The sequence below is a fragment of the Chiloscyllium plagiosum genome, unplaced genomic scaffold, assembly GCF_037043375.1.
Source record: "Chiloscyllium plagiosum isolate Xiang-an unplaced genomic scaffold, Cpla_swu_hap1 HiC_scaffold_20, whole genome shotgun sequence".
Classification (NCBI taxonomy): Eukaryota; Metazoa; Chordata; class Chondrichthyes; order Orectolobiformes; family Hemiscylliidae; genus Chiloscyllium; species Chiloscyllium plagiosum.
This window is the reverse complement of record NW_028270158.1, coordinates 11,970,859-11,983,601: the sequence shown is the minus strand read 5'-3', so window position 1 is coordinate 11,983,601 and position 12,743 is coordinate 11,970,859. Positions and strand designations below refer to the sequence as shown.

Here is a 12,743-nt window from a genome sequence, read left to right as displayed (position 1 = left end):
GGACAGTTCAGTTTAGTGCTGAAAATGCATGGTTGAGGTTTGGTGAGAGATTACAGAGGGAAAAGCTAAAAGCCTTTGTAATGGAGGCCCTGCATGGAGTAAAAACAGAAGTGCTGGATAATCCAATCAGCCAGTCTGGCAGCATCTATGAGAGAGAGAAACAGTTAGTATTTTAAATCCAATACCATTTCATTGCTCCTTTCTCTCATTTTGGTGGATGAAGTACAATGTGGATATAGGTGAGATTATCCACTTTGGTAGCAAAAATAAAAAGGCAGGTTATGATCTGAATGGCGATAGATTGGGAAATTATAGTGCATTGGGAACTGAGTGTCCTTGTATACCAGTTGCTGAAAATAAGCATGCAAGTGCAGCAGGTGGTGAAGAAGGCAGATGGTACATTGACCCACATAGCAAGAGGATTGGAGTACAGGAGCAGGGATGTCTTGCTGCAATTGTACTGGGTCTTGGTGAGACCACACCAAGAGTATGGTGTGCAGTTTTGTTCTCCTCATTTGAGGAAGGATGTTCTGGCTATGGAGGGAGTACAATCATACTGTTTCCTGGAATAGTTGGACTGAAGTATCAGAGAGACTGGATAAGTTTGGACTTTATTCACTGGAGTTTTAAAAAAAGGAGGGGATCTCAAAGAAACCGATAAAATTCAAACGAGACTAGACAGGGTAAATGCAGAAAGGTTGATCCTGATGCTTAGGGAGTTGAGAAACACAGGTGACAGTCAAAGAATACAGAGTATGCCATTTAGGACTGACATGAGAAAAATTCCTTCACCCTGCTGGGGAGCATGTGGAATTCCCTCCAACATAAAATGCTTAAATTCAATACCTTCAAAAAAAAAGTTAGATAGTTCTTAGGGCTAAAGGGATGGGGAGAAAGTAGGAATGCAGTTCTGAGTTGGATGATCATATTGAAAGGCAGATCAAGCTCGAAGGGTCAAATGACCTACTCCTGCCCTTATTTGCTATGTTTCTACTCTAGAGATGCTACCATACCTGCTGAGCTTTTCCTGCAATTTGTGCTTTCATTTGAGATCACCAGCTTGCAAAACCGCTTTTGCTTTATGCAGTTAGAAACTCGACTTTACGTTTTATGAAGGACAGGTTATGAACAGCTTGGTTTTCCCTGGACCAGGGGCAGGGGAGAGAAAGGAACTAGTGAAACAGGTAGTTAGTTAAATTCACCTGCCCAAAGACACTTCTATAGACACACAAAGTAAAATCCCTGATGTCAGCTGCATGCAAAACCAGCGAATGCATTCAATGGAAATAATCATTCTGAATGTCCCAATTTGATTCAAATCTATGGATAAGATGGAGGAAACACTGTTGCAGATTTTGGATGGCAATAACTTTCAGCATTCACAATGAGGAGTGATGCTAGTCTCAAGAGGAACGTTTGTGGGGAGCACTGGCGGAGGCCGGAACACTTCTCTGTTGTCCTGGAACCGGAAGTGCAGTTCCAGGACAACGCGATCATGGCGGACGTTCCAAGCAACGCGCCATCACGTGAGTGTGGGGTCAGGAGTGGAGCGAGATTCCCGGGAAATAGATTATTGAAGTTTCCAGGGAGACCCCGAGATTGGGAAGAGGGGACCGGAAACAGGACCAACAGTAATCACCTTCCCCGCGGCCACACGGAGACAGTGAGGGTCAGTGAGTGACCCTGGGAACGGTCAGAGTGTGAGGGTCAGTGTGTGACCCTGGGAGTGGTCAGAGAGTGACACTGGGAATAGTCAGAGAGTGAGGGTATGTCACTGACCCTGGGAATGGTCAGAGAGTGAGGGTCAGTCACTGACCCTGGGAATGGTCAGAGAGTGAGGGTCAGTCACTGACCCTGGGAATGGTCAGAGAGTGAGGGTCAGTCACTGACCCTGGGAATAGTCAGAGTGTGAGGGTCAGAGAGTGACACTGGGAATAGTCAGAGAGTGAGGGTATGTCACTGACCCTGGGAATGGTCAGAGAGTGAGGGTCAGTGTGTGACCCTGGGAGTGGTCAGAGAGTGACCCTGGGAATAGTCAGAGAGTGAGGGTATGTCACTGACCCTGGGAATGGTCAGAGAGTGAGGGTATGTCACTGACCCTGGGAATGGTCAGAGAGTGAGGGTATGTCACTGACCCTGGGAATGGTCAGAGAGTGAGGGTCAGTCACTGACCCTGGGAATGGTCAGAGAGTGAGGGTCAGTCACTGACCCTGGGAATAGTCAGAGTGTGAGGGTCAGAGAGTGACACTGGGAATAGTCAGAGAGTGAGGGTATGTCACTGACCCTGGGAATGGTCAGAGAGTGAGGGTCAGTGTGTGACCCTGGGAGTGGTCAGAGAGTGACCCTGGGAATAGTCAGAGAGTGAGGGTATGTCACTGACCCTGGGAATGGTCAGAGAGTGAGGGTCAGTGTGTGACCCTGGGAATGGTCAGAGAGTGACACTGGGAATAGTCAGAGAGTGAGGGTATGTCACTGACCCTGGCAATGGTCAGAGAGTGAGGGTCAGTGAGTGACACTGGGAATAGTCAGAGAGTGAGGGTATGTCACTGACCCTGGGAATGGTCAGAGAGTGAGGGTCAGTCACTGACCCTGGGAATGGTCAGAGAGTGAGGGTCAGTGTGTGACCCTGGGAACGGTCAGAGAGTGAGGGTCAGTAAGTGACACTGGGAATAGTCAGAGACTGAGGGTATGTCACTGACCCTGGAAGTGATCAGAGACTGAGGGTATGTCACTGACCCTGGGAATGGTCAGAGAGTGAGGGTCAGTCACTGACCCTGGGAATGTCAGAGTGTGAAGGTCAGTGTGTGACCCTGGGAATTGTCAGAGAGTGAGGGTCAGTGTGTGACCCTGGAAATGGTCAGAGTGTGTGAAGGTCAGTGTGTGACCCTGGGAGTGGTCAGAGAGTGAGGGTCAGTGTGTGACCCTGGGAGTGGTCAGAGAGTGAGGGTCAGTGTGTGACCCTGGAAATGGTCAGAGAGTGAGGGTTAGTCACTGACCCTGGGAATGGTCAGAGTGAGGGTCAGTCACTGAGGGTCAGTGTGTGACCCTGGGAATGGCGAGAGAGTGAGGATCAGTGTGTGACCCTGGGAATGGTCAGAGAGTGAGAGTCAGTCACTGACCTGGGAATGGTCAGAGTGTGAGGGTCAGTCACTGACCCTGAACACTGAGCAGAATGAATACCAGCCACTTACCCTGGCATTGTCACTGAATGGTGACTGGTTACTGATTGGAGCCAGTTACTCATTTGATTATTCAATTGCTTGACTCCAATTGTTCATCTTCAATAAGTGTAAGATTTTCCGAACACTTATGACTCTCTCCAAGCTTCCACCAACTCCCATTTACTTGTCGTCAGATACTTGGTATATATTCAACCTCCTCTGGCAACCTGTCCGTTTTCCAATTCATCTCCTTCCATGACCACACCATCATAATCTCTGTAATCTTGGCCAAGCCTACAACTCTCATAAGACCTCAGTATTCCTTTGTTTCTGGCTCCCTCGCATCCTCAATTTTCATCATAAGCTCAAATAGTTTGATTACAAATATATATAAGTACAGGGAAATTGTTCAATATACTTAAAGGCTTCTTTGGTTAATTTCAAAGGCATTTTCTAACTGAAAAGAACAACTCTTCTTAATCACTAGCAAAGCCAATCTAATCCATTGTCTGCTGTGACAAAATGCAAATGTGAATACAAGTATGAAAATTTACTGCTGTTTTTATTAGTGCTAGGGACTTTAGGGGATAATTTAAAGATTAAAAGGATGACACGGAGCTTTTAGAGTTTTGGGGGAGTCATGGACCAAGAAAGGTATGTTTAAGATTAAATATGAGTTTCTGACTGACGGAAGTATTTTTACATCAAGGGTTTTGAGACTGTGGAAAATACTACCAGAAATTAAAACAGAGATCATTTTGACATTTACAAATAGGTTGAAGGAGGGGAGAGTTATAAACTGATTATCTGACGTTTTTTTCTCTACGTTGGAAAATTCTAACGTCTTAAACTTTAAGTGAAATAAAAATATTGTGTTTGGAGTATGATTCATTTTGAAGGTTTACGCTAACACAGACTGATGAGGTTGAACTGGCTGTTTCCATCCCTCTGGATGTGACGTAATTCCTTTCTCGAACTGATCTTCGTCAGCGTCACGGTGTCTCAGTGGTTCACACTGCTGCCTCACAGCGCCAGGGACCAGGGTTTCATCCCAGCCTCGGGCAACTGTCTGTGCGGAGTTTGCACATTCTCCCCATGTCTGCGTGTGTTTCCTCCGGGTGCTCTGGATTCCCCCCATATTCCAAAAATGTGCAGGTTAGGTGAATTAGTCATGCTAAAATTGCTCATAGTGTTCAGAAATGCATAGGTTAGGTGCATTGGTCAAGGGTAAATAAAGGATAGGGTAATGGGTTTGGCTGGGTTACTCTTCAGAGGTGGTGTGGTCATGTTGGGCTGAAGGACTTGTTTCCATACTGTAGGGATTCTATGATTTCTGAAAACCTTCAAACCATAGACATTTAAAAAAAAATGTTGAGATAATATTAACTACGTGCTTAAATTTACAGCAATATAGGCAGCCAAATTGCACTTTCCATATGTGTATACAATTAATGAATTCAAATGAAGCAGGCACAAGGCTGTGCATAAAAATGTTATCTATCTTTGTATCACAATTGTTTCCAAAAAATATATTGCACACGGTGTAAGACATATCCTCAAACTCAATATCACTATATCTGTACACTTCTTGGTTGAATCATATAATGTGCCAACTATCAATTCCCATATCAACAATGAAAATTGTAGAACATTGGTAGAAGGAGGACATTGGTTAGGCCACTGTTGGAATATTGCGTAGAATTCTGGTCTCTTTCCTATCAGAAAGATGTTGTGAAACGTGAAAGGTTTAGAAAAGCTTTACAAGGATGTTGCCAGAGTTGGAGGATTTGATCTATAGGGAGAGGTTGAATAGTCTAGGACTATTTTCCCTGGAGTGTCGGAAACTGAGGTGTGACCTTATAGAGGTTTACAAAACCATGAGGGGCATGGATAGGATAAAAAGACAAAGTTGTTTCGCTGGGATGTGGGAATCTAGAACTAGAGGACATAGGTTTAGGGTGAGAGGGGAAAGATATAAAAGAGATCTAAGGGGCAGCTTTTTCACACACAGGGTGGTACGTGTATGGAATGAGCTGCCAGAGGATGTGGTAGAGGCTGGTACAATTGCAACATTTAAAACGCATTTGGATGAATAGGAAGGGTTTGGAGGGATATGGGCCAGGTGCTGGCAGGTGGGACTAGATTGGGTTGGGATATCTGGTCGGCATGGACAAGTTGGACCGAAGGGTCTGTTTCCGTGCTGTACATCTCTATGACTCTAAGTGGATTTTGCCCGAAAATAGTCATGTTTTTTCCCACATGGCCACCAGATTTCCACAAATCGTTCAAAAAATACTTTTTTAATCAGTACGTTTTTCAGCACCTGAAGTTTCTAATGTTTGATGTGATGAAGGTTTAGAATGTATCATATTATTTGTAAACTTCGGTTTCAGAATAGACGGAAATGGGTTTTTGGCTTTCAGCTCTGTGAAGATGGCTTGTTTTGTTGCAACAAGTCAGAAATTTTTTAATAGCAGTGTGTCAAAATGGCATTTCTGGTAATCGTGTGACAAGTGAAATGAATAGGCAAGTTACCTGCTGAAATAATTGCTGGAGTGTTGACTTAGTTGATCTTTTAGGATCCAGAGAAAAAAAGATCAGAGGCTTGAAGCAGTTTCTGTTTTGAAGAAAAGATCCAAATACAAATGTGCTGTTTAGCAGCATCAAAATACCTGGAAAAAGAATCTCATTGAAATTGGTGAGAAAATCAAGTGTGTTTAGCCTGTGATTGTATGCCTGAGGAAGAGAACCACATATTAGAAAGGTACTGAAAGGAAACACTTGTGACCTCATCAGTTGATTAAGAAATTAAAGAATAAAGATAGGAACGATATTTCATTGGGCTGAGAGGAAAGCATATTGTTGGGAGAGAAAGGTTGAATCTTTTTGCTGCTTGAAAGATCTTTCCAAATTAGATTTGAAAAAATATTTTGTGTAATAAACTTGTGCTTTTGTTGAAAGTACGTTGTCAGGCTCATGTGCACATGTTAAATTACTGACCACCGTGGTAACCAAATTGCAGAAGGTCTATCCAGCCAGGTTTCAGTCTGTGATTTCACTCATCCAGTATTTCTGTAAACTGCTGTCATAATGCTGAAGGAGAGTTTAATCAAGATGAGACTTGTGTTTTTGTCAACTTAAAGTGATTAAATGTATGCATTAAGTTGTCTTTTGATGCCGCTGTTTCATTTCTGGCTTGAATGTTTCAGTCTGTTTCAACAGTGTGACCCTGCAGCTTATTTTTGCAAGCTGTCTGATCCTGTGAATGAACTTGGATTGTGCTCTCTGAGCATTGTAGGGCCTGTATATTCCGAGGTGCTTTGCAGATCTGACATCATCTTCAGTTCCTACCACTTTGCAATAATTTGAAGAAGAGTAGGGCATATTTTATATAAGTAATTGAAGTCAAATTTATCTGGAGACTTTTTGTAAAAGAGAACACATCTATGTTACTGAAGAGTATGGAGTGTGCTACTGACATACCTGCAACTCTTGTTTTTGTTGTGAAAATTTCAAATTGTATTAAGCTGAGAAAATGAGAAGTGATCCTTTCTCATGCTGTTGTCCACTCAGTAATAAAGCAACTTAAATTTAATGTCAAATCATTATCCCCACCTGTAATTTCACAACAAAAAAATGGTATTGCTCAGAGATTATTCTGAGGCTGAGATTCTAATTTGTATAAATCCATGTCGCAGGTACAAAGTCTTGCGTGGAAAGATGTTTGGTTTCTTTGCTGATTTTACTTTGATTTTTGTTTTGAAGTTATTGAGTTTTAAAAGCAATGTTGTGAGGAGGCAGACACATTGGAAAAGAGGACCTTTCAGTAAGTGATGCAGAGGAGATGTCATTGAGAGAGAGAAAAGGAATGAAAAGAATGAGAGCTGGAGCAAAGAGTGACTGACAAACAGTATTGAACGAGGGAGCTTCTGAGAGTGATTGCCAGGAAAGAGACATGTTAAGTCGCGGATGATTAAGGAAGGGAATGAAGGCAGGCAGCTAGGTTATAAAGTTGAGAAGGAGAGATTACGCACCATTGAAAGTACGCTGCATTTTATTTTTTAAATTCATAGGACGTGGGTATTGCTGGCTGGCCAGAATTTATTGCCCATCCCTATTTGCCTTTGTGGTGGTGTTTCTGAGCCAGGAAGTGGGAGTTGATAGAGGTAGTAGGTGTTAAGGGAGGCGGAATGTGCTGAGGGGTGGTTAGCAAAAGAGATAAACTCATACATTAAACCTGTGCGTTTGTCTTCCTCTTGTTAATTTTTTATTATAAATTCCTGGATCCACATTTCTACTGAAAACTGTCTATGTATATTATCTTTACATTCTTGCCCTTCTCACTAGACTCTTTGGAGGTGCTTCAGTCACACATACTGATGGAATGCTTCAATTATAACTTAACGAATTTATCTTGGCAGTCTGCAACGTAAATGTGGTCATAGTAATTTGTCATTGGAAAAGTAAGGTAAATGCCAAAATTTCGGCATTAAGGTGGAGATTGAGCTATGCTTGAATACTCTGATTTCGAATGTTGCTTCATCTTAAAGCTAAACACATTCTGACTATTACGTGGAGTGTAATGGGAGATTGACTAGTAAATCTCCTTGATGCACAGGAAGATGGCCTGAGAGACCTCTACTTCTGGTTTGGACAGAGGCCCCATCAGTTCTCATCGACCATCCTTTGTTTCCCTTCATCCAGAATGAGAGAATTGAATCAATTTGGTTTCCAATTTTCACCCTTTCTTCAAATAATCCATTTCTAATTCTTCCCCTTCAACTTGTCCATCTCCATTTCTCAGAGCAGGTTAACAACCTATACTCACCATAAGCCCACTGACTTCCAAAGCTACAATGAAAATACATCTTCCTGGTCCTGCTTCCTTTGAAGATTCGCTTCCACTCTTTCAATTTCTTTGTCTCTGTTGCATTTGTTGTATAGCACTGCATCCAGTGCATCATCCTTTCACGTTAACCAAGAATTCCACGATACACTAGTTGACAGAACCCTCAGCAACGTCCATTCCATTTTCTACATTTCAATTCTTATCCTATCTTTCCCCGTAGACCATGATGCAGTTCACCTCACCCTCAGCTTCCTTTCCCACCAGCCTCTGCAATTAATAAATTATCCTCCTCCATTTTCATCACCTCATGCATGATGCCACATCTTTCCTTTTCACCTTTCTTACAAATAGAGGAGAAATTGTAGGCCATTCAGCCTGCTCTGCCAGTCACAAGCTATTGGGTTTAAATCCATATTCTTACCAACGCAATTACCTTTGACTGTGTTGTTAGCCAAGACGTTCAGCATTCTGAAGGGGCCATTCCCTCTGCGATGCCCCTGCCAACTCCAGAATCCCCCCCCATCACTACCTTTTCTTCTCACTGCGTTTCTTGTGAAAGTGCCAGAAATGCAATGCCTGTTCTTTTACCTCAACCCAGGACCAGGTCCTCAAACAAACCCCATGGATGGAATAGGGTGACCTCGACTTTTCAAATATAGTGTTGTATATTTTCTGCTCACAAATTGCTCTCCTCTTCAGTGTAAAGACCAAACACATACAGGACATTTAAAATACCACCATTCATCTGCAGGTTTGATCTGGACCTTCACATTCCCTGTCTTTTTCAGACTTCACTGGGAATGGGGGTGTGGTGTGGATCTTGAACAGGGAGAGGGTGTCAGGTCTGGCAGTAGGGAATGGGAGATGTTGGTCCAGAGTGGGAAAAGGAGAGGGGGCACGAGGAATGGTTATGTCGGGGGGAGGGGTGCATGTTGCATGGGGGTGTTGAGGTAGGTGTGGGTCAGTCAACCATTCAGGAGTTAGACAATAAATGTCATAATCTCGACTAGCTGTTTTACTTCATTTTATCACAATCTCTAAATTCTCTGATTTAACTGGGTACTTTCAGAAGGTTCTAGACATGGGGAATTGCTCAGTGAAATCTTCAATCTCTAGTGCAGTTCCTTCAGAGTCTTTAATAGTTAGGATTCCACAGGGTCCCTGTGTGCAACACCCATCCACCCCGAAATAACTAGTGGCCAGTGGATAATCCCTATCCTTTTATGTCAGTTTATTCCACTTGTCCAATACTCTGGCATGCACAGTAAGATACTAATCAATGTTACCTGTTACATGTAGTTGATAGTGGCTTTATATATTTTCTAATATGTTCCAGATTGTCCAGGAACAGGCAGTGATAATGCTGGTAAAGCTTCAGCCTGCCAGGGCTGTCCCAATCAAGCTTTCTGTGCCTCAGGTGCATCCAAAGCTACAGATCCAGGTACATTTTAAAGAGAAACTTTGCTCACCTTAAACTAACTAATGTGGATGCTTTCGTGAATGTGAAATTACTTTCTTTTGTTTGTTTTTCCTTGCAGCCATTCAAGAGATTAAGGATAAGATGGCATCTGTAAAGCATAAAATCTTGGTTTTATCTGGAAAAGGAGGTGTTGGCAAGAGCACTTTCAGTGCGCACTTAGCCCACGGAATAGCAAGTGATGACAGTAAGCAGGTAGAGGATCAAAGTTTTGTTATGTCTGTTTCTTGATTTTGCAACTTCCAGCACAAGAGGAGTGTTATTTCCTGAAGAATTTTAAAACCTTACGATACCAGCTTGCTCCTCCTCTCCTTGTTTTGCCTGCTGCATCAGCCTAACGTCCTTGCTGCTATGTCCCATTTTTCTCTCGTTTCATTCTTTATTCTTTACCCCTCCTAGGTCCTCCTCTCCTGTTGTTGCACCTCCTTTCATTTTGTCCTATTGCAGGTAATCTGCCTACACAAATCCTGCACCAGCCTTCAGTGTTCCTTGACTTTCCTACACTCATGTTGCCTCTAGATTCCCTCTGTGCCTCTCTTGGCATCCTCTGAAGGGCCTATTAAGGCACTCCATTGGTGTCATCATTTCAGCAGCAACCCCTAGTGCCCTGCCCTGCTCTCTCACTGGCCTTCCAGCCCAGCATTCCCTCTGGGATGTCACCTTTCCGACCTCCTTCCTGTCCCAGTCACCAATCCCAAATTATGACCCTATGGACATTGAGAGTAGGTCAGCTTTCCCCACTGCGCTCTCATTTCCCTTCAGAATGACCATTTACTTGTACTGTGGATAAGTGCATTGACGCCATGCTCTGAAGCAGGAAAATCGACGTTTCGGGCAAAAGCCCTTCATCAGTCCTATTCCTGATGAAGGGCTTTTGCCTGAAATGTCAATTTTCCTGCTCCTCGGATGCTGCCTGACCTGCTGTGCTTTTCCAGCACCACTCTGATCTAAACTCTGGTTTCCAGCATCTGCAGTCCTCACTTTTGCCTAGCATGGTCTGGACAGCAGCATGGCTGATGGTAATGACATCTCCCTTGAAGAAGCATCTCCTGATTATACATTTCTTCATCACTCTGCTCAAATCACCAGACTGCAATTAATTTGTTCTCTACTCGGATAGACGTTCTCCTTTTGAGTGTCTAACCTTATCTCACACCTTTCCCTTCTCATGATAAAATTCACATTCTCTGCTACCTACCCAGGTGCCATGTCTAGATTTCCATCGAGTAAACTTTGCTTCTATTCTCCTCCTCCTGGACTCTGCACTGAGTGACTTTTCATCTGAGATGATTTGAAGGTCAATCTCAACTCGTTATGCTCCCTGCACTCTGAATTTACTGTTCTGCTATCCTTCCTTAATCTCTCCTTCCATTAAAAACCTCTCTACCCATATTCCTGACCACTTGCTCAACCTCACTATCTTACTTGACCCTGCTACTTCAGTTGTGCCAAACACAGAGAAAGCCCTCTCCGATCACTTCCATACACCCACCTCCCCTTCCATCTCCCAACCATACTTCCTTCTGTAAGCACATGGAAAACGTGCCTGCTCTGCAAAGTCACATTTAATTGTCCTTTCAAATCTCCAGCCAAGTTATCTTTGTCTCTCTAATCACCATAACACTTCTACAGCTGCTGATCTGCTTCATCATAACCTCACCTATGATTCCCTCATCTGTGTTAAAAACATTACCCTCTTTCTATCTCGCCCTGGTCATTCCACCGGCATGGCCCCCAAGCCTACTCCCTTCAGCGCATATCACACAGACTCGAACATATATTGCAGTCAAATGGTTTCTCCATTGATTACCAGGTCGGGGTAGACCAGATAAGACACTCGGCAAAAGTGAGGACTGCAGATACTGGAAACCAGAGTTTACGTTAGAGTGGTGCTGGAAAAGCACAGCAGGTCAGGCAGCATCCACGGAGCAGGAAAATCGATGGAACCTGATGAAGGGCCTTTGCCCAAAACGTTGATTTTCCTGCTCCTCGGATGCTGCCTGACCTGCTGTGCTTTTCCAGCACCACTCTAACCCAGATAAGACACTATCAGATCTTGCTGTTTTCTGTCAAACTGCTCTTGACTCCAGAATCATCTTGAAATTCAACGATAGCTCTTGACTTCTATTCTCACTGCAAACCATTTTCTTGAATTCCTCTCTCCATCTGTCTGTGCTAGTCTGCAATAAGTCCGAGGTGCTCGTGAACAGATCGCTAAGGATTCTACCAATTGTCTCTGAAACTTTCTTTCTTAACTGCTCCTAAGGTTTCCCTTCCACTAATTTCTCCTCTTAGAAAGATTTTGTCCATGCCATCCACTCCCTTGGCCTTACTCCCAACCACAAAACGTCTCCTCTTGACTTGAATATTAGCTGCTATTGTTGTTATTCAGATCATGTCACTCTCGCCTTCAAATCTGTTCATAAAAACATAGCCTTGACCCTTCGGCACTTGTAAACCACAAGCCTACATCCAGCCTCCCTTTCCTCTCCTTGACCATGACCCAGCCTTCCTACATGCCACTGTATAAATTCAAGTTGTTGTAGCTCAGTAAAAACTTGAAATCTGAGATGAATAGTTTTTTGTTAGCTCAACGAATAGAACAAGGAAAGTGATTGATGGAATTGGAATAAAGTTCAGCCATGATCTCATTGAATGGTAGAAAAGGTTAGAAGAGCTGAATGGCTTCCTTCTGTTCTGTGCTGAGATCAGGTGGATTTGTCTTCAACTCCCAGTAAAGAAACTGAATGTAGAGACCGGCATGCTTCCCCATAGTGACTACTAATTCTTTAAACAAAATGCTTTAAATCTTCCTTACTGGTAGAATTGTGAAGATGTGTGTTCAGGGCTTTTCCGTGATTGTGATTGTTTTAATGAGAACTGAGAATGCCTACATATCTTGCATCTGGGTGACTCTTTTTCCAGTGACTGGGCCTACTTCCTCAAGCTGTTAGAATACCATTCTAGACGGGGAGAGCGTACGGAGTAAGTTGGCAGCTAAGGAAGTACACACTTAGGATTGCAAAGGAGTTTTGTTCTGAAACACGTGGGAAAAATGCATTCCTCTCCCTGAAGTGACTGTAAGTTGATCTGTCATTGCAGAAAGAAGCATTTGCCTCCACTCCCACATCTTGACTGCGCTGTCTGAACTGTTCCCAAATTGCAAAGTAAATAATGGAATAAATTTGAGTGATTCACCAGTATGATTGCGTGTGAAAGAATTTCTGTTCAAAGTAAAATCTTTCCCCACAATCAC

The 12,743-nt window shown here is 43.3% G+C and overlaps 1 protein-coding gene across 2 annotated transcripts in view; it reads left to right on the top strand.

Annotated features, from left to right (window-relative positions):
- Positions 1-1,472: 1,472 nt before the first annotated feature.
- Positions 1,473-12,743, top strand: part of nubp1 (nucleotide binding protein 1 (MinD homolog, E. coli)) — a 104,762-nt gene continuing 93,491 nt past the window's right edge. For both annotated transcript variants that reach the window (XM_043712013.2, XM_043712012.2), the window contains exons 1-3: positions 1,473-1,526; positions 9,347-9,451; positions 9,549-9,682. In XM_043712013.2, the coding sequence (XP_043567948.1) occupies positions 1,496-1,526; positions 9,347-9,451; positions 9,549-9,682 (270 nt within the window). In that variant the 5' untranslated portion in view covers positions 1,473-1,495. The remainder of the gene's footprint in view (positions 1,527-9,346; positions 9,452-9,548; positions 9,683-12,743) is intronic.